At 41.2% G+C, this 22,692-nt stretch overlaps 1 protein-coding gene across 2 annotated transcripts in view; it reads right to left on the bottom strand.

Moving 5' to 3' along the window:
• Nucleotides 1–22,692, bottom strand: part of RNF138 (ring finger protein 138) — a 41,226-nt gene that overhangs the window by 4,530 nt on the left and 14,004 nt on the right. Inside the window, exons 3-7 of one of the 2 annotated variants that reach the window (XM_055129359.1) lie at nucleotides 19,403–19,568; nucleotides 18,507–18,622; nucleotides 6,260–6,316; nucleotides 4,924–5,032; nucleotides 2,545–2,652 (exon numbers count right to left, since the gene is read on the bottom strand). In XM_055129359.1, the coding sequence (XP_054985334.1) occupies nucleotides 2,545–2,652; nucleotides 4,924–5,032; nucleotides 6,260–6,316; nucleotides 18,507–18,622; nucleotides 19,403–19,568 (556 nt within the window). The remainder of the gene's footprint in view (nucleotides 1–2,544; nucleotides 2,653–4,923; nucleotides 5,033–6,259; nucleotides 6,317–18,506; nucleotides 18,623–19,402; nucleotides 19,569–22,692) is intronic. The other variant, XM_055129360.1, reaches the window with a different exon arrangement.

The following is a 22,692-nucleotide window of genomic DNA, read 5'->3' as shown; positions in this document are numbered from 1 at the left end:
GGTAATTCCTGAGTGCAGAGCCAGGAGTAACCGCTGTGCATTGCCAGGTGTGACCCAAAAAGCAAATATATATATATATATGGAAATGACCCAAATGCCCAACTATAGATATTTGTGGTATATAAACACAAAGGAAAATATTATGTAGCTGTAAGGCAAACCATGTAATATGCTACCATACGATGGAATTAAGGGGTATCATGCTGAGAGAAGTCAATCAGCAGAGGATACAGAATGATCCCTTTTACATATGGGATTTAAAGACACACAGGAAGGGAGCAATAGGGGACTTGGGACCTTGTTGGAGGGAAAGTGGAAAACCTGGTGATGGGTCTGATGTTGAAATAATAGAAGCATGACATTAACATTAAGACTACTGCAAATCACAATACCTCAATACAGATTCAAAAAATTAATAAAGTAAAATAGGCTTCCTGGGCGAGGATCATACAGGTGGTAGTACCAGATGCTTGCCTTGCCTGAACCCAACCTGGGTTTGACCCCCGCCCATACCACATATGGTCCCCTGAGCACTGAGCAAGGGGTAAGCCAAACTATGGAGTGTCGCCCCCAAAGCAAAAAGTAAGTTTAAAAAAAAAAAAAAAAAAAGGTTTCCCGAGGTCAAAGTAATAGTACAGAAAGTAGAACACTTGCTTAGCACACAGCTCATCTATCTTGTTCCAATTTATCGTGGGCCAACTAATCTTGGGGAAATGTATCAGGGGCCAACCTACGTGGGTCCAATTTATTTTGGGACAACCGATCCAAGAAACCTATCTCGTGCTGGTCTCTCTACAGCCAATCTATTTGGTGGTGCCTATCTTTGTAGGGCCAATCTATCTGATGCTCCACTGCCTGAGGCCAATCTATCTGGGCCAGTCTGTTGCACAATTTTTCTTAAACCACTCTATCCTGGGCCATTCTATCCTGGCCAATCGATCAAGAACCAATCTATATGTGTTTCATTTTTCATAGGCCAATCAATCTTGGACCAATCTCTCATGAACCACTCTATCTGGACCAATCTTTCTGGGGCCAATGTTTCCTGGGATAGTCTATTCTGGCAAATCAATCTTGAGCCAATCTAACTTGATCAAATCTATCGGTGGCCAGTACACCTGGGGCTAATCTTTCAGGGGACAATCTCTACTGGGCAAAACAAACTACGGCCAATCTAGGGGCACCAGATATGGTCCTCAGATTTGCCAGGATAAATACCTGAGCACAGAGCCAGGAGTAAGACCTGAGCACCACTGTGGCACAAAACAAAACAAAAATAAAATTTAAAAACAAAAACAAAAAACACCTTCAAATGTCTCCTGGCCAGAGAAATATTACAGCAGGCAGGTAGGGCACTTGCCTCAGCATCCTATACAGTTCCCTGAACACCACCAGGAGTCACTACTGAGCACAGAGCCGGGAGTTACTATCTCACATACTAGATATAAGGAGAATCTAGTAAAGCGGGTTTAACATGCAACTCACAATATGAGAAATACCTGTTGTACCAATTTTACTTCTTTGAAAAGTGTAATTTTCCCTTAAATCTGGAATTTTCATGTGAAGTATCATTTGTTAATCTGTAGCTTTGCTTTCTATATTAGTTCTCTCTAGTATAAGAGATGAACAGGAAATCCAACTTTTCTGACTGCTTTAAACCAGGTATCACTTGTATTAAAAAAAAAAATTCTGGGGCTGGAGGATAGTATAGCAGGTAGGGCATCTGCCCTGCACGCAGCTGACCCAGGTTCGACTCCCAGCATCCCATTTGGTCCCAAGCACCACCAGGAATGATTCTTAAGTGCAGAGCCTGGAGTCAGCCCTGAGCATAACCGGGTGTGACCCCAAAAGCCCCTCCCCCCCAAAAAAAACATTCTTTTTGCTTTAGGGTCAGGGAAACGGCTCAAAGGCTAGAGCCTATATTTTGCAAACCCAAAACGTCCACCTCCCCCTATCACAAAAAAGAACTTGTTCTATATTCATTTCGCATGATACAACAGCTTGGCTTAAAATTCAAGTCTATACTGAAAAGGTTCTTTTCCTTTCTCCAACACAGCTGGCAGTATTCAGTCTCACTCACTCTGTTGCTTAGATGGTGCTGGGCTGATGGTGGCTGAACAAGGCCTCTGCATACAGTGTGAGGCGCAGGCCAGAAAGCGCTCTCTGGCCCAAGAAAAGATTAATCTGGGGTGGGTCTTCTCTTTTTTTCTTGCCACACCAGGCAGTACACAGGGCTGCTCTGGCTTGGGTCACTCCCAGCAGTGGTCAGGGAAGCCCATAGTGCCCAACAGCAAACACAGGCCTCTCACAGTTTTAACTTCAAATTTTTTTTTTTCTTTTTGGGTCACACCCAGCGATGCTCAGGGATTACTCCTGGCTCTGCACTCAGGAATCACTCCTGGCGGTGGTCGGGGGAACCATATGGGATGCTGGGAATTGAACCGGGTCGGCCGCATGCAAAGCAAATGCCCTATCCGCTGTGCTATCACTCCAGCCCTTAACTTCAATATTTTAAAGGTGTTTTGTTCATCTTAATACACTTACCACAAATTCTCCATAATCAAATTGATGTCTTTGATTTAGATGACTAACAAAATTTCTAGTAATCTGGCTAGGATCTCCCCAAGGAAGAGACACACAAATAGGACAGGTCTACAAAAAGAAAAAAAAAAATTTTATTAAAATGGTAATAATAAAACTAAACAGTACAAAGTATTGAAGGGATTAAAACAATACAGGCCTATATTATCAAAACCAGCTACACAGAAAGCATTTCTAAGGGTTCAATTTCATGACTAGCTGCATCACTTTTTAACAAAATTACCTTAAATAAATAGGATGAGCCTAACACAAGAAAATAACAAGACCTTATGTATTCTACTTAAAAACTCCAATTATATAACTTTCAATAAACACAAAACCCCAGTCTTTACTAATGCCAATTATAATGATGTTATCACTAATGAGTGATCATTTTCCTATCTATCTCAATTTCAAACAACTGTGGTATAATCATCCAATTACTTCCATTCATAATTTAAATTTCATAAATTAAATTTCTTAAATTCCATTCATAACTTAAATTAAAAATGAACAGATGACATACATACTGAAAATATTCAATATACCAAAAACAGTAACAATAATGGGCTTCATTCCCCTGACCCTGAACGCGACAGGGACGAATAGAGATGTTACTGGCGCCCGCTCCAGCAAATCGATTAGCAATGGGACAAGTGACACAGTGACACTAAAAGTAAAAGGATTCAAACCAAAGTATTTTATATTGAATACAAGAGATAAATTAAAATTGCTATACAATACTGAGCAAATGAAATCTCCTAAGTTTTTCCTAAAGAAACCTTTGGCAGAGAACTTGCAGCTAAAGGGAGGGGGGTAGCGTGGGGGCGTGGGCCGGGGAATGGGGGACTGAGCTGCACTCAGGGGTGCTCAGGGCTAACTCCTGGCCTTGTGCTCAGCAGTCATTTCTATGAAGGGACTATATGCAGGGTCCTAACTGAACCACCTTATTCCCTCAACTCAGGCACTTGCTCCTCTGGCCCAATTTGTTCATTTAACAGTTTGACTCTTTTCCTAGTAAACAAAGCACCATGGCACATGAGACTTTAAGGCAGCGTTTCTTAACTGAGGGGAATATATCCCAGATATTCCAAAGAAGTCACAGATAAAAAATTGTGTAGGGGAAGAATGGGATGGGACATGATACAAGATTATGAAGCCAACCAGGGAAACCACAAGAAGAAAAAGTTGTAAGGGGTCACAACTGGGAAAAGAAACTATGCTTTAAGGGCTTTCTTAACTAAGGTACAGTCTTTCACAATGTCTTTCTAGGACCATCCACATGAAAACTGCTCTGAAATATCTACAATCATCACTTAAAGAGTATTTTCCTTAGATTTTTGAAGAAAACACTTTTTATGTCAAAATGCACAGCTTGGGGACTGGAGTGGGTATGGCGCCTGCCTTGCACGCAGCCAACCTAGGTTCGATCCCCAGCATTTCATTATGTGGTTCCCCAAGCACTGTCAGGAATGATCCCTGAGCAAAGAGTCAGAAATAAGCCCTGATCACCTCCAGGTGTGCCCAGCCGCCCCCACCCCAAATAACACCAAAATGTATAGGTGAGCTCATTTTCATCTGGTTCCTTACAGTTTTTTTAAAAATCACCTCTAAGAGTTATGTTTCAAATGAGGAACTGCAAAATCATTACCAGAATACTTGGTATTCTGCACTTTGCTTGAAACTTTTTTAAAAATACTGATTTTCAGGCAGAGAAATAGTACAGGAATCAGGTGCCTGCCTTGCCCGCAGCCCACCCCAATTCTATCCCAGTACCGGAAATGAGCAGTCCCTCCAGGCACCACCAGGAGGGATTCCTGAGCAGGAGCCAATCCTAAGCACAGAGGGATGTGACCCTACCACCACCTGGTCTCAAAGGCAGTGTCTTACTGTGAAAGAGAGGTAGCTCAAGGGGCTGAGCACAAGTTCCACATGCAAAAGGCCTGGGTTTGCTCCGCAGTGCAATGGCCCTCTGAACACCAATAGGTGGAAGCCCCGAGCACTAAGTCAGGAGCAGCCCTGAGCAGCACCACAAGTGGCCCCGAAACTAAAACAAAGTGATTTACTGAAATCTTGAGTATCTTATTTTTGTTTCAGTCATCATTTTTTGTTCACAAAAATCTACCTCACTGACACTGGTGAAAAAGGATTGGTGTTGGAACACTGTATGCCTTGAACTTAATAATAAGTACTTTTAACTCTGTAATTAATGGTTTAAGAAAAATAAACTGAAAAAGAAAAATACTACCTTACTGAGAATCCCATCCAAATTTAAATCTTCCCTTGTCATACACACATGAAATAAATGAAAAGAAGAAAAGTATTTTAAACATCTGTACTCACCACAGGAACTATCTGAAATAGGTGATTACTGTTGCAATGATCCAGTAAACGCTGTCTGGTAAAATTTGATTCTTGACATAAGGGACACTTAAAGGTTGGATGTCCAGAACTATAAAACAATTTAAAACAAAGTTTATTTAATTTGAAAGCATAATATTCTCTTCCATGTTTGGGCCATCTTTTTCTTTTAAAGGGTGAGACTATTCAAAGATTCTCTCATCTTGAAAAAAACTTTCCATAAATGACCTATTATGTGTTCCAAACTTCAGTGCCCCCCCAACCAGTCTCAATAGATTTTTTCATGGTGCCTGTAGGCCCGTGGTGGGGAGCACAAGAGTCTTATCATGTAGTCTGGCCTAGTACAAAATGGGGAAGAAATCTTCCAGGCCCACCATAACTTTCCTTACTGGAACTCTTTTCTTTGTGGTCTGTTTAAGCAGAGGGAGGCAAGATCCAGCCTCTGGGCTTTATATGGCGAACAAAAGCATACTGTCTAGTCTTGGTACAGGATGGGCAGACACCAGCGCTTTCACGGGTGGCTGGCAGTCTGTTTACCTGCCCAGTATGGTCCACAAGTGTTATTATACCCAAATGACCCTTGATAGAAAAAGGATTCCCACCCCCGTACCCAGATTCTAGAACAAGACAAAACCAAAACCAAACCTGCTGTTTCCACTTATTAGTTAGGTACAAACAACTCCCGACCCTCGAGTCCCAGTTTTTGGGCCTTATCTTGGTGGTGCTCAGGGCTTATTCCTAGCTTTGTGCTCAGTAATCACTCCTGCAAGCTCAGAGGCCCTTACAAAGTGCCAGGAATCAAACCTGGTTAACCACATGCAAGTCAAGCATCTTACCCACTGTACTATCTCTCTGGCCCCAGGTTCAAACAATTTAACTCAACCCAATACCTAGGAATCTAGCAAACAAAATTCATAGGAGATTGAATGAAAAAAAAAAAAACTGGCCATCAGAATGATCAACATTTAAAACACATTTTAACACCTCTATCAGGATAGTCAATAGACAAGTCCACTTAAATTATGCATAAAAAGAAACTGACTACAGTGAAACTGAATAGGCAATCTCTAATGTCTTCCCTCCCTCTCCCTGCCTTTCGGTCAGACCCAGTGATGATCAGGGGTCACTCTTTGCTCTGTGCTCAGTATTACTCCTGGCAGTGTTTTGGGGAACCATATGGGATGCCAGGGATCGAACCTAGGACTGCTGAGTGCAAGGTAAGTGCCTTACCTGTTTGCTGTACTATCTCTATGGCACCCAAATTTTTTAACTTTAAAATTTATTATTTACTAACATAGCAAAACTTTCAAAAGTTTACCTTGTATTCTCTTGGTAAGTTTCTGTGTTATCAGATGTGGATGTTTCACTCCTATTACTTAAGAAGCACAGAAAAGGAGGAAAAAATGAATACTTAGAGTAATAAACCCAAATCACATAACAAATACATAAACTTGAATTGCTAATGAAGGCTAGTCATAATGTTTTTTTTCTTTTTTTTATTAGTCAGAATGTTTTAAGTCTTAAATTCAAATAGTTCTAAACTACTAAATAACTGGCATTACTTATCAAATGAATTCTAATTTTAGAGCTTATTGTGTATAAAATTAATTTATGCAAAATTAACAATCATCAAGTATAGAATTCTGCGCCATATTTTAAAATCAATAGCATTGCTTATTTCCCAAATCTTTTACATTTTCAAACAAAGAGACTCCAACCTCCCTCTGCCTCAGCTAGTAGGCTCTGGAACTCTGGAGAAAAATTAGGAAACTTTTAGGTTTGTAACTCAGATATGGTCTGAGGCTGTAACCTCCAAAGTGCACCAGGGTTTAAGAAAATACTCAGCATTCATTATGTTCCTATTTTCCACAAAGGAATTAGGCAGCTTTAAAACACCAAAAAGTTGGATAGTTCCTTTCAAGCCCCAGGCCAGAAGCTCAATTATCATATGCAGTTTTGGGGGAATCAGGAGCAAACGGTGAGCAATCCATATGGGGATACTATCATAGAAATTCATCAATGTGGTAAATGGAAGAATATTAGAAATCAGAAAGGTAATCAATGGGAAAAAATACCACACAAGGTTTACCAAACTCGAGTTGTTTATTCATTTTTCTTTTATAGAAACAAGTGGTAAGATGCTATGTTACCTACCTACCAGTCACTCATTTATCTTTTGCAGGCTGTTTGCAATTTCCAATAAAGCTATACGTACAAAGTAAGATCAGCGTACAAGACAGTGCCAACAATGGTTCCTTTTCTGACCATAACACTGCTCTCTTGTCATATACATCCTAAGCTAGAAAGCAATCAAGCATCCCTGTTTCCAAACCCAAATAAGAGCTAGTTCAATGGGCTGTGCACATGTTTTGCATACAGGAGGCCCAGGTTTAATCCTTAGCACTGCAAGCTCCTGAGTCCCACCCACTAGAAACAACCCCAAGCAGAGTAGGCCAAAATACCCTGAAAAAATAAAGGTTTTATTATTTTTTTAAAAAGTAAATAAATATTAAACCACAATATAGTGCACCTTTCTAGCAAATATTAATCTGTCTCTTCTGGCAAAGATAGCATTTTAACAAGGAAGAGTAAAAACCATTTTAAAAATAAACTCAAAAACTCACATGTGGAATACAAGGAAACAAAGCAAAGAAACAGACAAAGGAAACCCTTGGATGTTGATGACAGAATAAGATTATCAGAGGGGGCTGTGGGAATGAATGATGGGTTCAATGACTGTGGTTAAGGGTTTTCGGTACTTTGGTGATGGGCCTGGTATGATAATACACATCAGATGCATGTTGAAGAAGTCTGAATTTGTACTTCGAATATAAAAATGCTATGAAAGTTGCCTCACTAAAGAAATAAAGACTCAAATTATTGGGAACATATTAAAGAGAAGTCATATGACCTTGTTACCCTAAATACTATGCATCACCTACTTAAAAAATCTACCTACATATCTAAACTTGATCGAATCAGATCTTATATCTTCCATATACAAGCACTGAGGTTTCAATGTACCTTTTAAACATTTAACAACTGAGGCCAGAGAGATAGTAGGGCACTTGCTTTGCACACGGCTGACCAGTTTCGATCCCAGGCATCCCTTGAGAACTGATAGGAGTAGTTCCTGAGTTCAGAGACAGGAGGACAGGAGGTCTCCTGAGCAACACCAGATGTGGTCCCAAAGTCCAAAGCCAAAAAATAAAAAGGTAATAACTGAGCTTGGAAATATGGCTAAATTATAACTGCATGTGCATGGATATATGAGACATTGAATTAAATTCCTGGCACTCCCCCCCCCCAAAAAAAAAAGCCTCTGATTGGTTTGTAAAAGCAGAAATAAAATTGTTAGGAAAGATGAAAAGATTTCAATAGAATTAGGAGAAGTGGTTCAATAATAAAATTTTCAATGGCTAAAAGAGTCACTGCATAAGATTCCAGGCACACAGAATTCCTGAACACCACTGGAAGAGGCTCAAGAGCACTGAGTGCATCCAGCTCTCCTCCAGCACTGCCAGACACAGTCCAAAAACAAACGAAAAAGACTGTTTCAACAAAGCACTTTTTGCTAGTGACTAGAGATGGAACATTTCATAGGAAGACTGAAGATACAGTAGGGAGTCAGGCACTTAGGCCTTGCAAGCAGATGACCCCGGCACCACACACAGTCCCTCAAGCACAGTCACTCCAAGCACAAAGGCAGGAATAGCCCGTAAGCACTGCTGAGTGTGGTCCAAATAACAAAAACCAAGAAGAAGAAAAAAAGAAAATTTTAGTCATCGTTAAGTCATCTGCTTTGCATGCAACCAACCCCAGTTTGATCTTGCACACCACATATGGTCCCCAGGAGTCGCGCGTGGCCCAATTCCCCATCCAAATAAAAAAACATTTCACTAAATAAAACATGTTTTTGTTTTTGTTTGGGGAGCCATCCCAGGCATTGCTCGGGGGATACTCCTGCCTTGATGGTTTGGGGGGAATCAAGTTGTGCTGTGGTTTTGAAAATGGGTCTTCCAGGGCTGGAGCGATAGCACAGTGGGTAAGGCGTTTGCCTTGCACGCGGCCGACCCGGGTTCGATTCCCAGCGTCCCATATGGTCCCCTGAGCACCGCCAGGGGTCATTCCTGAGTGTAGAGCCAGGAATGACCCCTGAGCATTGCCGGGTGTGACCCAAAAAGCAAAAAAAAAAAAAAAAAAAAGAAAATGGGTCTTCCACATGCAGAGGCTGTGAGCAAGCCCTTAAAGCTCTCCCCTGGTCTGCGAAACCACACTTCTGTTTTTGCTGGAGATGGGGCTGGAGCATACCTGGCAGTGTTCAAGGTATACTCCTAGCATTGCTCTGGGAACCACGTGGTGCCAGGGACTGATCCCTGCACACAGAGCCCGAGTCCAGTCCACTGAGCAATCGCCCCAGCCCCAGACTTATCATCTCAGGTGTGGGGGGAGGATCTGAGACACACCTGGCAGTGCTCAGAGTTTACTCCTAGTTCACTTGGGAAACATGCACTGCCAGGTGTGAGCCTGGAAGCATACTAGGCAGGCACCTTAAAGCCTTCTCTCTCTCCAGTTCTTCAAAACTTAATTTTTAAAATAACTTTGTCATCTTTACCTTATATTTTGTATTTTGTATATTATATGTGTATACAACACACATGTACATTACATGTATAGTTCTTAAAATAAACATGCATAAAAAAAGTACAATCGAAACAACATCTGCACATGTATGTTCATCGCAGCACTGTTTACAATAGCCAGAATCTGGAAAAAACCCGAATGCCCCAGAACGGATGACTGGTTGAGGAAACTTTGGTACATCTATACAATGGAATACTATGCAGCTGTTAGAAAAAAGGAGGTCAAGAATTTTGTAGTCAAGTGGATGGGCATGAAAAGTTTCATGCTGAGTGAAATGAGTCAGAAAGAGAGAGACAGACATAGAAAGATTGCACTCATCTATGGTATATAGAATAACAGAGTGGGAGACTAACACCCAAGAACTGTAGAAATAAGTACCAGGAGGTTGACTCCATGGCTTCGAGGCTGGCCTCACGTTCCGGGGAAAGGTCAACTCAGAGAAGCGATCACCAACTACATTGTAGTCGAAGGCCATGTGGGGGAAGGGAGTTGCGGGCTGAATGAGGGCTAGAGACTGAGCACAGCGGCCACTCAACACCTTTATTGCAAACCACAACAGCTAATTAGAGAGAGAAAACAGAAGGGAATGCCTTGCCACAGTGGCAGGGTGGGGTGGGGGGGAGATGGGATTGGGGAGGGTGGGAGGGACACTGGGTTTACGGGTGGTGGAGAATGGGCACTGGTGAAGGGATGGGTTCCAAACTTTGTATGAGGGAAGTATAAGCACAAAAGTGTATAAATCTGTAACTGTACCCTCACGGTGATTCTCTAATTAAAAATAAATAAATTTTAAAAAAAAAATAAAAAAAAAAAATAAACATGCATAGGCTTTTGCCCCTTCTGGAGAAGACTGTATTCTCTCAAACACTTTAACTCCCTTCCCCCTCATATCTCTTAAGTTTTCTTTAGATACAAAGTATTTTGTTTCACTTTTTAAAAAATACACATACATAAACGTACATGCTAACTATTTTCACTGATGACCTTAATGATGATATATAATCACAAAACTTCTGATGTAAAGCATTTTAAAGCCAATGTTGTTACTTCATTTTCCAAATTTTATTTTTGGTTTTTGGGTGACAGCAACATGCTTAGCTGGGAAGAAGGAAGGTGCATGCAAGTACGGGATCCAATTCCAGGTTTCCACACTGAAAGCATGCACTCCACTCCTTTGAGCTAACCCCTGGCCTACTTTTAAGTGCCTTCTCTACTCTCTTCCATTACAATTCTCTACCCGAACTCAAATCACCCTACATCATGCCTGGCCTATACTGGTAGCCTTCTCATTTGGTCCACAAAAACATGAATGAGTTTTAATAAACAAATAAAAATCTATTTCTGACACCATACCAAAAGAAAAACATGATATTTCATCATGTTATAAAAGATAGAAGATATAAAAATGATACGGGCTGGAGCGATAGCACAGCGGGTAGGGCATTTGCCTTGCACGCGGCTGACCTGGGTTCGATTCCCAGCATCCCATATGGTCCCCTGAGCACCGTCAGGGGTAATTCCTGAGTGCAGAACCAGGAGTGACCCTTGTGCATCTCTGGGTGTGACCCCCCCCAAAAAAAGAAGATATAAAAATGATATAAAAAAAAAACATTCAGGGGCTGGAGCAATAGCACAGCGAGTAGGGCGTTTGCCTTGCATGCGGCAGACCCGGGTTCGATTCCCAGCATCCCATATGGTCCCCTGAGCACTGCCAGGAGTAACTCCTGAGTGCAAAGCAGGAGGTAACCCTTGTGCATTGCCAGGTGTGACCCAAAAAGCAAAAAGCAAAAAGCAAAAAAAAAAAAAAAAAATCAGTAAAACGCAGCCTAGACAATGGAAAAAAACCTTTAAAAAAAAATCCCACTATAACCACCTACACTAATTCTAAAAATACCTGTGCCTAAAATCTACAACTTTAAGAGTATCTGGCAAAAGAGTCAGATGCATGCATTTTTTTTTAATTCCACTAAAGAATCTGATTTGAGAAAGACTCTTCTTGTGTGAGGTGCTGGGGATGAAAACATTTTCATGATGCCAAAGCTGGTGCCACACCATCAAGCCACACGCCCAGCTGGGATTCTGATTTGCGCGTAACAATTTAAAGGGGAAATCCTGGGGAGGAGAGATGCTACAGTGCATAAGGCCTTGCACATGGCCAAGCTGGGTTCAATCCCCAGCACCGTCAGCAGTAAGCCCTTAGCAGTCAGGTGTGGACCAAATCCCTCCCCCTCCAAAAAAGGTGTATGCTCCAGATTTCTGAACTATCTCCCCATCTCAATGAGCTTTTTGAATGGAAGAACAGATTGTTTTTCGAGGTGGAAATAGCAGTATTTTATATTAATATATATTTAAATATAAGGCCAATTTTAATTTAGTCTCTAAAATGCTTGTGATTAAAATGTCATTAAAGTTTTGAGGAAAACAAAACTGTTCTAAATTTATATGAACTAGCAAAATATGAGTAGCAGAAACATTTTTTTAAAAAATTTCCTTATCTGATACTAAGACATTATTAAAGTCATAACAATTAAGATAGCATAGTACTAGATAAATGAACAAACAAGCTGAATAAAATAGAGATGTGTTGGGCAGAAGTGGTATAAATCAAGAAGGTGCAAAAGTCCTGAGCCAGAGACAGTATGGGGGGGCTAGGAGAACAGGAATGTTAAGGTGCTTGCCTTGCACACGGCCAACACTGGCTCAGTCCCCAGCACCACATATGGTGCACAGAGTACTGCCAGGAGACCCCCCCCCCCCCGCAAAGAAACGGAATTACTACCTGAGCACGGATGGGTGTGACCTAAAGTAACTATACCAACCTGGGGTGCCAGGAATGGAACTTGCATCAGTCATTTGCAAGGCAAGCGCCCCAACTGCTGCACTGCCCATTTTGCCCTCAGCCTGCTCTTAATCAGCAATATAAAATGGATCTGCTCTTTGGCTACTTGAAAGTCAAGACCAGAATTTGGGGGCCAGAGTGATAGTACAGCAGGTAGGCATTTGCTAGGCACATAGCCAACCCGGGTTCAATCACCAGCTTTCCATTTGGTCCCCCAGGCACTGCCAGGAGTAATTCCTGAGTACAAAGACACCCCTCTGGGCATCACCAGGTGTGGCCCAAACACCAAGGGGAAAAAAAAAAAAAAAGGAACAGAACCTTTAGTTTTACAAAATGAAATGTTGAAATGTCTATCAAAGCTTAGCCGCTGACCCTGTTCAATCTGAGGCACCTCATACTGTCCCCGAAGAGCCACACCAGGAGTGATCCCTGAGCACATGGCCAGTAGTTAAGTTTTCAGCACCACTGGCTGTGACCCAAAACCAAATCAAATCAAACAAAAAAAGACCTTTTATCAAAGCGGTTAGAAATAACTTCCCTGTTTATGTCTGAATATGTATAGATCTTGTTCACTCTACCATCACACTCAGATTAAGCAAATTAGCAGAGAAAAATCCTGGAAGAACAACTTCATTAGGGGCTAGAGCAATAGTACAGCAGGTAAAGGGTTTGCCTTGAATGTGGCCAACTGGGGTTCAATCACCAGCGCCCATATAGACCCATGTGCCGTAAAGACTCATTCCTGCCTGCACAGCACAGCCTGGAGTAAGCCCTATGGGGGTGGGGGGGGGGGGAGATAGAGAGGAGGGGGAAGAGAAAGGGAGGGAAGGGAGGTAAAGGAGGGAATGAGGGAGGGAAGGGGAGAAGGGAGGAGGAGGAGAGGGGGAGAGGAGGGGAGGGGGCAGAAGAGGAAGAGAAAGAGGCGAGAGGAGGGAAGGAGGAGAAAGAAAAGGGAAAGTGCAGGGTAAGGGGAAAGGGGGAGGATGGGGAAGGGGGAGAGGAGGGGAGGTGAGGTGAGGAGAGAAAAACCTTTAATAAACTGCAGTAAAGCATTATTTAGGTTATCAAACCTAAACAAAATCTTTTGGAATAACTCTATATAACTTGTTATATAAACATCTAAAGTAAAAGATGTTTACTTTATTAGTCTCTTGCTTTTATTAGTAAAAGCCTATGGGCAAAATCACTTCAGTATTGGTTAATATAGAATAGCTAAATTTCTTGTGGAAACCACTGTTTACAGTATTGTACTTATACTAACTACCTGAAGCTGTGGGACTCTAGATATATATGTATATGAGTGGGGGGGTGTATACATATGTACGTACATATATCTATTTGACTATGAATTGAAATCCTATGTGTGGGTTTCTTTTGCTCAAGATCTCTCCTCCACGTTCACCATGCTCTATGTTCTAGACTAACCTGCGTCAACAGGTTCCCTTCTCTGCTTCCTAGCTGGGTTCAGTCCACCAGGAGATTTGGAGGGAGAAACAAGAGGAAAATTAGGATACTGTTTCCTAAACTTTCTTCCCCCCATGACAGTCTTGAAAGGCTATACCCTTCCTCTATGCCCTCATCACAGGTTTTTTTCTCTGAGTTCTGGTATCTAGTTTCTCCCCCACCTGTTTTCAGAGGGTACCGACTGGTTCCTTGTGATTTCGTGTACCCTACCCACACTGTATACCCAATATTCTTTGCAAAGAGTCCTCTACAAAATATTCCTCAAACTGACAATCCAAGTATACTATCACACCATGCATTGTGGTATGACAGTATTTGCTCCCAATATCCTGTATATACAATGATTTTATATCTTCATTTTTCTATGATTTTTTTTAAAAATAGGGGGTTTCCTAGAAATGCTGGGTGTCCAGAAGCCTCTACCAGCATGTGAACCAGGCAGATGAGATGCTACTGGTGCTGGCAGTGCTCGGGGGTTACCAAGGCTACCTGGTGATGGAGCTGCAAGGACCATTCCTTGCACGACTCTGGATCTTGTATGTGTAAAACATGCTCCACCTCTTTGAGTGAACAGCTCAGCCCCCATCTTTAAATAAATAAATCTTTTCCTTCCTTTATCAATTCCTTACTAAAAATTCACAAACTATTTGCCTACTGCAATTACAACATCACAATAGACAAAACTGAGGAAGACTAGAGGTCCACTATAGAGGAAAAAAAGACAAAATAATATGCAAAGTTCTAGTGAGGGGACAAAGAATAGTTCTGCCCAGAAAAAACATTCGTTATTATTGAAGATCTCACACAGAGTAATTAATACTTGGTCTAACTCTTCAAAGAAAAGAAAAAGGCCCACCAGTTGGCAAACGTATGGGAGAAAAGATATGCTACTGGTAAAAGTACAGAGTGATTTATGATGATGATAATATTTACCAACCAAGTTATATACTTTACTATATTAAACTACTTATTGATTCCCGAATCGATGATATGATTACACCACCTCCCATACTTTAATAGATGAAAAAATTGAAATGCAGTTTCTTGCCACAGTCACAATTAGGAAGTGACGGATAAGGCAGTCTGGCTCCAAGGCTTCGTTTTTAACCACTAGGTTATACTGCATCTTAATTATGGCAATGACACACCATTTGATATGATGACGCAATAATTCAACATAGCTGAGGTAGAAAATGCAATAACAGATAGTCAAGGGCTGGAGAGACCATATTGGGGACACGGAGCTTGCTTCCTTACAACCTGAGGTGACCCCTCGCTTCTCATATGGTCCCCCAAGTGCTGCCAGGAGTGATTCTCAGTTCAGGCCCAGAAGTAACATCTGAGCATCACTGTGGTAGTGGCTCAAAACCAAACAAACAAAAATAACCAACAGTCAAGAGAGAAAAGGGATTGGGGGGAGGGGGGAGAATGGGACCGCAAATGCCAAATCAGAAAGGGATTTGGAATAAAGATCTTTTGTCCTAACTCAAGCTAGCTGTTGGATTTTTAGATCACGGACCCAATTGAGAATCTAGACATACTCCAGAAAAACTAACAAAAGCAAGAATGGCAGTTTTGGTCATTCACAAAGTCCTTGTCCATGGAATTCAGGATGAGACACACTGCTACAGGAGCATGAGAGGCCAATGACAGGGAATAAGGAGGAAACTACAAACACAGAAGGGTGGAAGAGAGAAGAATGGCCCTTCTGAAATGCCACGTTGGCATCAGTGTGTACGAGAGCTTGGAAGAAGACCATCAACTAAGAGATTACAAATGGCTTGGGAAAGACAACAGGGATAGAAGAAAAGTACCGATCAGGATTGCTATCAGGAATCAATGGACGTCTATGATTAGAAGGATCTGAGAACAGAAAGGGAAAAGGCATATCTAAAACAAACATCTGGGCGCTGCGCCGGGATTCGAACCGGGTGGCCATGCGTTTGTACGGCCACACTGCTGCTGAACCGCCAACATCCAGAGCCACCTAGATTACTCCTGAACCCAGCAAGTGCTCACAACCATGTCCCCAGACCGTGAACTAAGCTTTTGCTTTATGCTGCCCTGGGAAGGGAAATGATGAAAATTCCCACTTAAATCTCCATGTACTTAATTACTAAAACACAGAAATCCTAAACCGCGCAGCCGCTACCACGGCCGCTCGACCTTTTACCTCTTCATTCTCATTAGTGGAGAACTAATTATCAAATGTTTCCTTGTCAATAGGGCCGTATTTTTGGGGGATAAACTCCAAGAAGAATAGTGAGTTCAGTGTTGAAACCCCAACAACAATAGTGAGTTTTGAGTTGAAATATGGAATGTAATCAAGATAAAGAGAAAATGAAGTGAATTTTATCAGTTATGCAGGTGGGGGTGGGGGATGGGGGGGTGGGAGGTGTACTGGGTTTTTTTTTTGGTGGTGGAATATGGGCACTGGTGAAGGGATGGGTGTTTGATCATTGTATAACTGAGACATAAGCCTGAGAACTTTGTAACTTTCCACATGGTGATTCAATAAAATAAATTAAAAAAAAATCTGGTCATTAACCAAAAAAGCACAAATTAACATGAGTAAACTGTGAAAAGCTTGAATATTGAAGCATTCAATCAATATCCTTTCATATATCATCTGTCATCCCATTGCTCATCGATTTGTTCGAGTGGGCACCAGTAACGTCTCTCATTGAGAGACTTATTGTTACTGTTTTTGGCATATCCAATACGCCACGGGTAGCTTGCCAGGCTCTGCCGCTCGGGCTCGATACTCTCGGTAGCTTGCCGGGCTCTCCGAGAGGGGCAGAGGAATCAAACTCGGGTTGGCCACGTGAAAGGCAAAGGCCCAACTGCTGTGCTATCGCTCCAGCCCACATATCATCTAGTTTTTAAAAAACACTCAAAAGCTGGAGCAATAGTACAGCAAGTTAAGAGTACTTGCATCTTGCATGTTGTCAACCGCAGCAACACATAATGGTTCCCCGAGCCCCACCAGGTGTGATCCCTGGCCCTAAAACAAACAGAATAGGGGCTAGAGCAATAGCACAGTGGGTAGGGCGTTTGCCTTGCACGCAGCCAACCCGGGTTCGATTCCCAGCATCCCATATGGTCCCCCCAGCACCGCCAGGAGTAATTCCTGAATGCATGAGCCAGGATTAACCCCTGTGCATCGCCGGGTGTGACCCAAAGTCCCCCACTACAAGAAAAAAAGCAGAATAGTAATAATAAGAATGAATTATTGCAATATAATAATAATGAAATTACAAAAATGAAAGCCCAAAGGACTTTAACACAACAAGGTGGAGTGACCAAATTCTATCCAAAATGAAAGCCTAAAAGCAGGGCTGGAGAGACAGTACAAGCAGGTAAGGTACTTGCCTTGCATGGGGTCAACCTGGGTTCAATCCCTGCACCCCACGTAGTCTTCCAAGCCCCAACAGAAGTGATCCCTGAGCAGAGCCAGTAGCTGAGCACTGAGCACCACAGGGTGAGTAATATCATATTTTATTAATATAAAATACATTATTGTATTTTAGACTGAAAAAAGTCTAACAGCATTCTGCAGACGAGGCTATCAAAAAAGTAGTAGAAATAGCAGTTTCAAGTTAGTAGGGAAGAAGTCTGATTACAGTATCAGAGTTTAAGAGGGGTGAATTACTGAAAATCAACAACACATGAAATGAAATACTATTAAAAAAATGGGGAATATGGAGTTCAAATAGATTGGGGCTAACTAAACACTTTAAGGTACAGAAAACATCCTACTTTTGGGTTACTTAAGTGTCATGTCACTACTTTTATATTTTTATTAGTTTTGGTGTCCAGCCGTGTTCAGGTCTCACTGCTGGCTCCGTGCTCAGGGATCATTCCCGGAAGGGGTCAGCAGACTATATGGGGTATCAAGGATCATAAGTCCAGGTAGGCTGCAAGCTGAGAAAGTGCCTTACCAGCCATACTATCACTTCAGCCTCATCATATCACCATTTTTTAAACCACATCTGCATCTTTGTGCCTTTCTTCTGCATAAAACACATGGGGGAGCAGCAGCAGACAGGACCCATACCAGTGGCACTCAGGGGTTACTGCTGGCTGTGTGCTCAGGTATCACTTCAGCAGGCATGGCAGACCATATGGGTGCTGTCAATCAAACCAGGTCCATCACATGCAAGAAATAAGCATCCTACCTGCTATACTATCTCTCCAGTCTCTTAACTCGTCATTCAATTTTTCATTATTGAAGCTTTCCTACCTTCAAATAGCTTTGTTGCCAAAATTCAATTTAAAAAAGTCTTCAACTTTTTTGTTCAAAGGTGCTGTTTAGAATAACTTTAATTATTTTTTTATTATTTATTTCTGGTCACGGGGGTGGGGGGAAGTGCTCTGGGTTGACAGCTGGATGATCACTCCAGGAGTTAACCTAGATTAACTTTTAAATAATGTAAGTTTAATTATGAAGTTGATCTCTCAGATGCAATCTGCATGAAACAAGTATCCGGCAACTTTAACACACATAATTTACATGAAATGAAAATCTGGCAACTAAAGTCAACACACACATCCCACAAAAACCACAATTGCTATTTCAACTACAAATATTCTTTTTTAAAGAATAAATATTGCTTACCTGCTCCCTACTGAATCTTGAGAGATCTTAAAGTTTGGAATAATAGAAGAAACACCATATTCATCTTGATACTTCTTACAAGATTTGTAATGATGTCTCATGCGATAGAATTTAATCTGCAAATTATTAAAATGCAATGACTTTTAAAACTTCTAAAATTTGCTATATTGTCAATAAGATATTAAATAGATAACTAAGAACTATTTAAAATTTTTAAGAGTAAATAATTTCATTTTTAAATAAAAACTACAAACCGGTAATAAATTTCTATCCATTAATGTAGAGACAATAGAGAAAAGTCCACTTGTCCACAAACTGTAAAAACTGTTAAATAATTTTAAACTTGAAACAATACTACTGACAGAAGAAAATAAAACCAAGAGACTGTTTTATGGTCTTGAGAATTTTTTTTTTTGGTGGTACCAGGAACAAATGCAATGCAGCTAGTCTACCACTGCGCCACATCATCCAGCCCTTGTAGATTTTTTTCTTTAACCAATGCAGAATTAAAAAGAGTTAGAGTTAGAAAAACCTTTTAAAAGGTTCCCAGATTAATACATTTTCCCCTTTCTCACTGAATCTATATTAGAGATTACTTTGAGAAAAATACCATGAGAAAAGTTCAGATCTCTTGTTATCTTTTAGTTTCTGTCTTATAATTTAGTTAGATCTATAGCCAGTTTTATGCTTTTTTGTGGTGTTGGGAACAGAACTTAAGGCCTCACAAATGCAAGGCACACACTCACAATGGACCTTTGACCTTTTTCTCCCCTTTCTTAAACCAATTCTGAAACAAAATAATAATTCTCTTCAAATTAACAGCAAGAAAATGCAAGGAATTTCAGATTCCCCTGAAACTTGACTTTCATAAAAGAGCTATGTCACATTTACTCTACCTGTTTTGCACAGCATCTGCAGCTACCAGAAAACTTCCTCATGATATTTTCAAGGTCTAGGGCCCGTTCAGGACATGCTCTCTCTCTTCTAGTCACATTTCCACGACAGAGGGGACAATGTATTCCGCTCTCTCTCATTGCAGTCAGGAAACATTTTCTACAAAAACTAAACCAAATATTTGTGACATGTTAACTAGAAGTACTAGTTTACAACAAAGAAAAAAGTACTCAACTTCTATGATTAAACATAACTGGTTATGGTCATATATTCAGGCTAATTAGGCTGTCCTTTAAAACATAAATCTCAAGTTCAAGAAATAAATATTTTTCTGAGTATTAAACTAAATGTACTAGATCAGTACACAAAAAACTATATACTGAAGTCTGTTTTACAACTGGGGGTTGGCGGACTGGGACCCAGTAGTGCTCAGGGGCTGCCAGAAATTAAACTGTGGTCTGCTGCTGCGTGCATGCAAGCACCTTAATCCCATACTGTAGTTGCAGCCTGTTTTACAATTTTTTAAATAATACAGGAGCCTGGGCTGACAACAGTGCAGCAGACAGGGCGTTTGCCTTGCACGCAGCCAGCCCAGGTTCAATCCTCAGCATCCCATATGATCTCCTGAGCTTGCCAGGAGTTGATTTCTGAGTGCAGAGCCAGGAGTAACCCCTGAGCACTACCAGGTGTGGCCCCAAAGCAAACAAATATACAGGATCCAGAGTGATGCAGGGTACTTGCCTTGCAAAGCCTGGGTTCAATCCCTAACACCTCGTTAGGTTCCTGAACCCACCAGGAGTGATCCCTGAGCGCAAAGCCAGGAGCAAGCCCCGAGCACCACTGGGTGTGACCATCACTCCCCCTCAAAATATATTAACTTAAAATAATATAAAAATTGGAACTGCAAATAGGTGGATAGGTTAGGTTCTATTTGCCTGCGGGAGGCCTGGCTTTGATCCCTGGCCCACGTTATACAGTCCCCTTAGAACTACATAAAGTTCTAAGGGAGCCAGGGGATAGCCACCAGCACCACTGGATTTGAACAAAGAACAAAATGAATGTTATTATAAAACATCAGAGGAAGCACAGTACAAAGGAAAAAAACGATCATAATAACTTATTACTTTGTATCCTATTATTTAGTAGCTCTGTAATACTTTTGTTTTCCTTGGAGAGGGGCAAGGGCATGCAGTGCTTGCTGGGGGCTGAACCTGCCCCTCCAGAGCCCCCACCAGCCCACACCCTGGGCATGCTGGCATGACATCCAGTCCTTTGAGCTATCTCCCTGGTGGCGCTGGCTGTGTAATCTCAGTCAACATATTTAACATTTCCCAACAGACATTGGCTTTGTCTCAAATTGATATAACGATGTTCCATAAGACATGAACAGGTTTACAGGGCCAGAGCCATAGTTCAGCTGGTAGGAAAGCCTTTACACGAGGCTCTCTGATCCCTGGCACTTCATATAGTCCCCCAAGCCCAGCAAGAGTGATCTGATCTCTGAGCAGAGCCAGAAGTAAGCCCTAAGCACGGCCAGGTGCAAGCCAAAAACAAAAAATAGATATGAACAGGTCTACAATAGAGGAGCATGCAAACTGATTTGGGAAATTCCAGGACGAACAAAGCTAGGAAGATTTTCCTGCCAAGAAAAATATAAGGGTGCTCAAACATATGTGGTTAAGCTTCCCACAATAATGTATTATGAAACATAATTTGAGAAATGTCTATGAATTTTCCTTCAAGCTCTCAACATCTGTAACATCAAAAGCAACTCCCTCCCCTTGGTTTAAAGCCACACTCAGCTGTGCTCAGGGCTTACTGGGGTTGGGAGACAATACACAGTGCCAGGAACTGAACCCAGGTCAGCAGTGGACAATGCAAGAACCTTACCCCATACAATCCCCAACCCTGTAACTAACATTTTTATTGGAAATAAATTCACTACATCTTTCTTTCCTCCTAATCCAAACAATAACTTTCCTTCTAGAAAAAACATATAAGCCTTGCTTTTCGAGCTGGTGAATCTTGCTTGTCGGTTTCTTTGTTTGCATTTTGTTTCCACTCTAGAGAAGACTGTTCCCCCTTGAACAGACAGTTCTCCCTTTCTCTCCCCTCTTATCTTTTTAAGTTTCAATAAAAAACTATTTTTTTTAAACACACGTGTGCGCACACACACACACAACCAGATAAATAAGTGGTCTATATCTAGGATCTTTAAAGTATTTATCCCAAATCCCTATAAACTTACGCATCAATCATTTCAGCGATTAGGCTGAGTTGTATTATTTTTTTTTTAGGCTGAGTTGTATTATAAAGCAGTTTAGTAACATCATAGAATCTGGTACTCCTATCTATCAATCAAGCACAAAAAACACTTTTGGGGCTGGAGTGATAGGGCATTTGCCTTGCACTGGCTGACCCAGGTTTGATCTCGGGCATTCTGCTAGGAGTAATTTCTGAGTGCAGAGCCAGGAGTTGCCCGAGTATCGCCGGCTGTGATCCAAAAAGGAAAAAAAAACCCACAACCAAATCACTTTAACTTTTAAAATCAATTTCAAAAAAGATCAGCTTTCTCATTCATAAAATAAAAAGTATAGTTAATAGAAATGTTTGCTGATATAGTAATACAGTATAATACTGTGGTATTTGTGACATAAAGGGAAATGCTCCATAAATACAAGTATCACTAGAACAGCATTAGAAGTAATTACCAATAGACCATTAATTTAACACTAAAAATTCATCACAGAGAACTGAACCTACAGAAGGCAGGGCGCCTGCCTTGTATACGGTCAACCCGGGTTCAATCCCCAGAACCACATATGATCCCCAGGCCCCAGTAGGAGTAAGCCCTGAACACTGCCGGGTGTGACCCCAAAACAAAACAAACCAAAACTACTCTCTATAAACAGGGATCCAAAAAAGTAAATAAGATAGATGCCTTTTTATCTAAAAACTAATTTAAAAAAATGAACTACTAAACCCCTAAAGTATCTTAGCATTTTTAGTCTTAAAATCTAGTGTTACCTCAATCAAAAATAGTGGAATTCTAGATTTTCTAAAATTTCTAATAAATAACAAATAAATAGATTACACTCACCTGCTTAAGGAGAAAATAAAATAAGCTTAGAATTTTTATTTATATTTTGGGGTTTTATTTATATTTATGGCTAAACTGGCAGTGCTTAGAGGCTCTGACCCGCTTGGGATAGCCAGTGCTCAAAGAACACAGAAACCAAGGCTCAAGCAGGCAGAACTTCACCCCTATAAGCTATTTACCTGGCATAAAAAA

Source organism: Sorex araneus, chromosome 2 (genome assembly GCF_027595985.1).
Source record: "Sorex araneus isolate mSorAra2 chromosome 2, mSorAra2.pri, whole genome shotgun sequence".
NCBI classification, from domain to species: domain Eukaryota; kingdom Metazoa; phylum Chordata; class Mammalia; order Eulipotyphla; family Soricidae; genus Sorex; species Sorex araneus.
The sequence above is the reverse complement of the archived record's forward strand: the minus strand, read 5'-3'. Positions and strand labels throughout refer to the sequence as shown.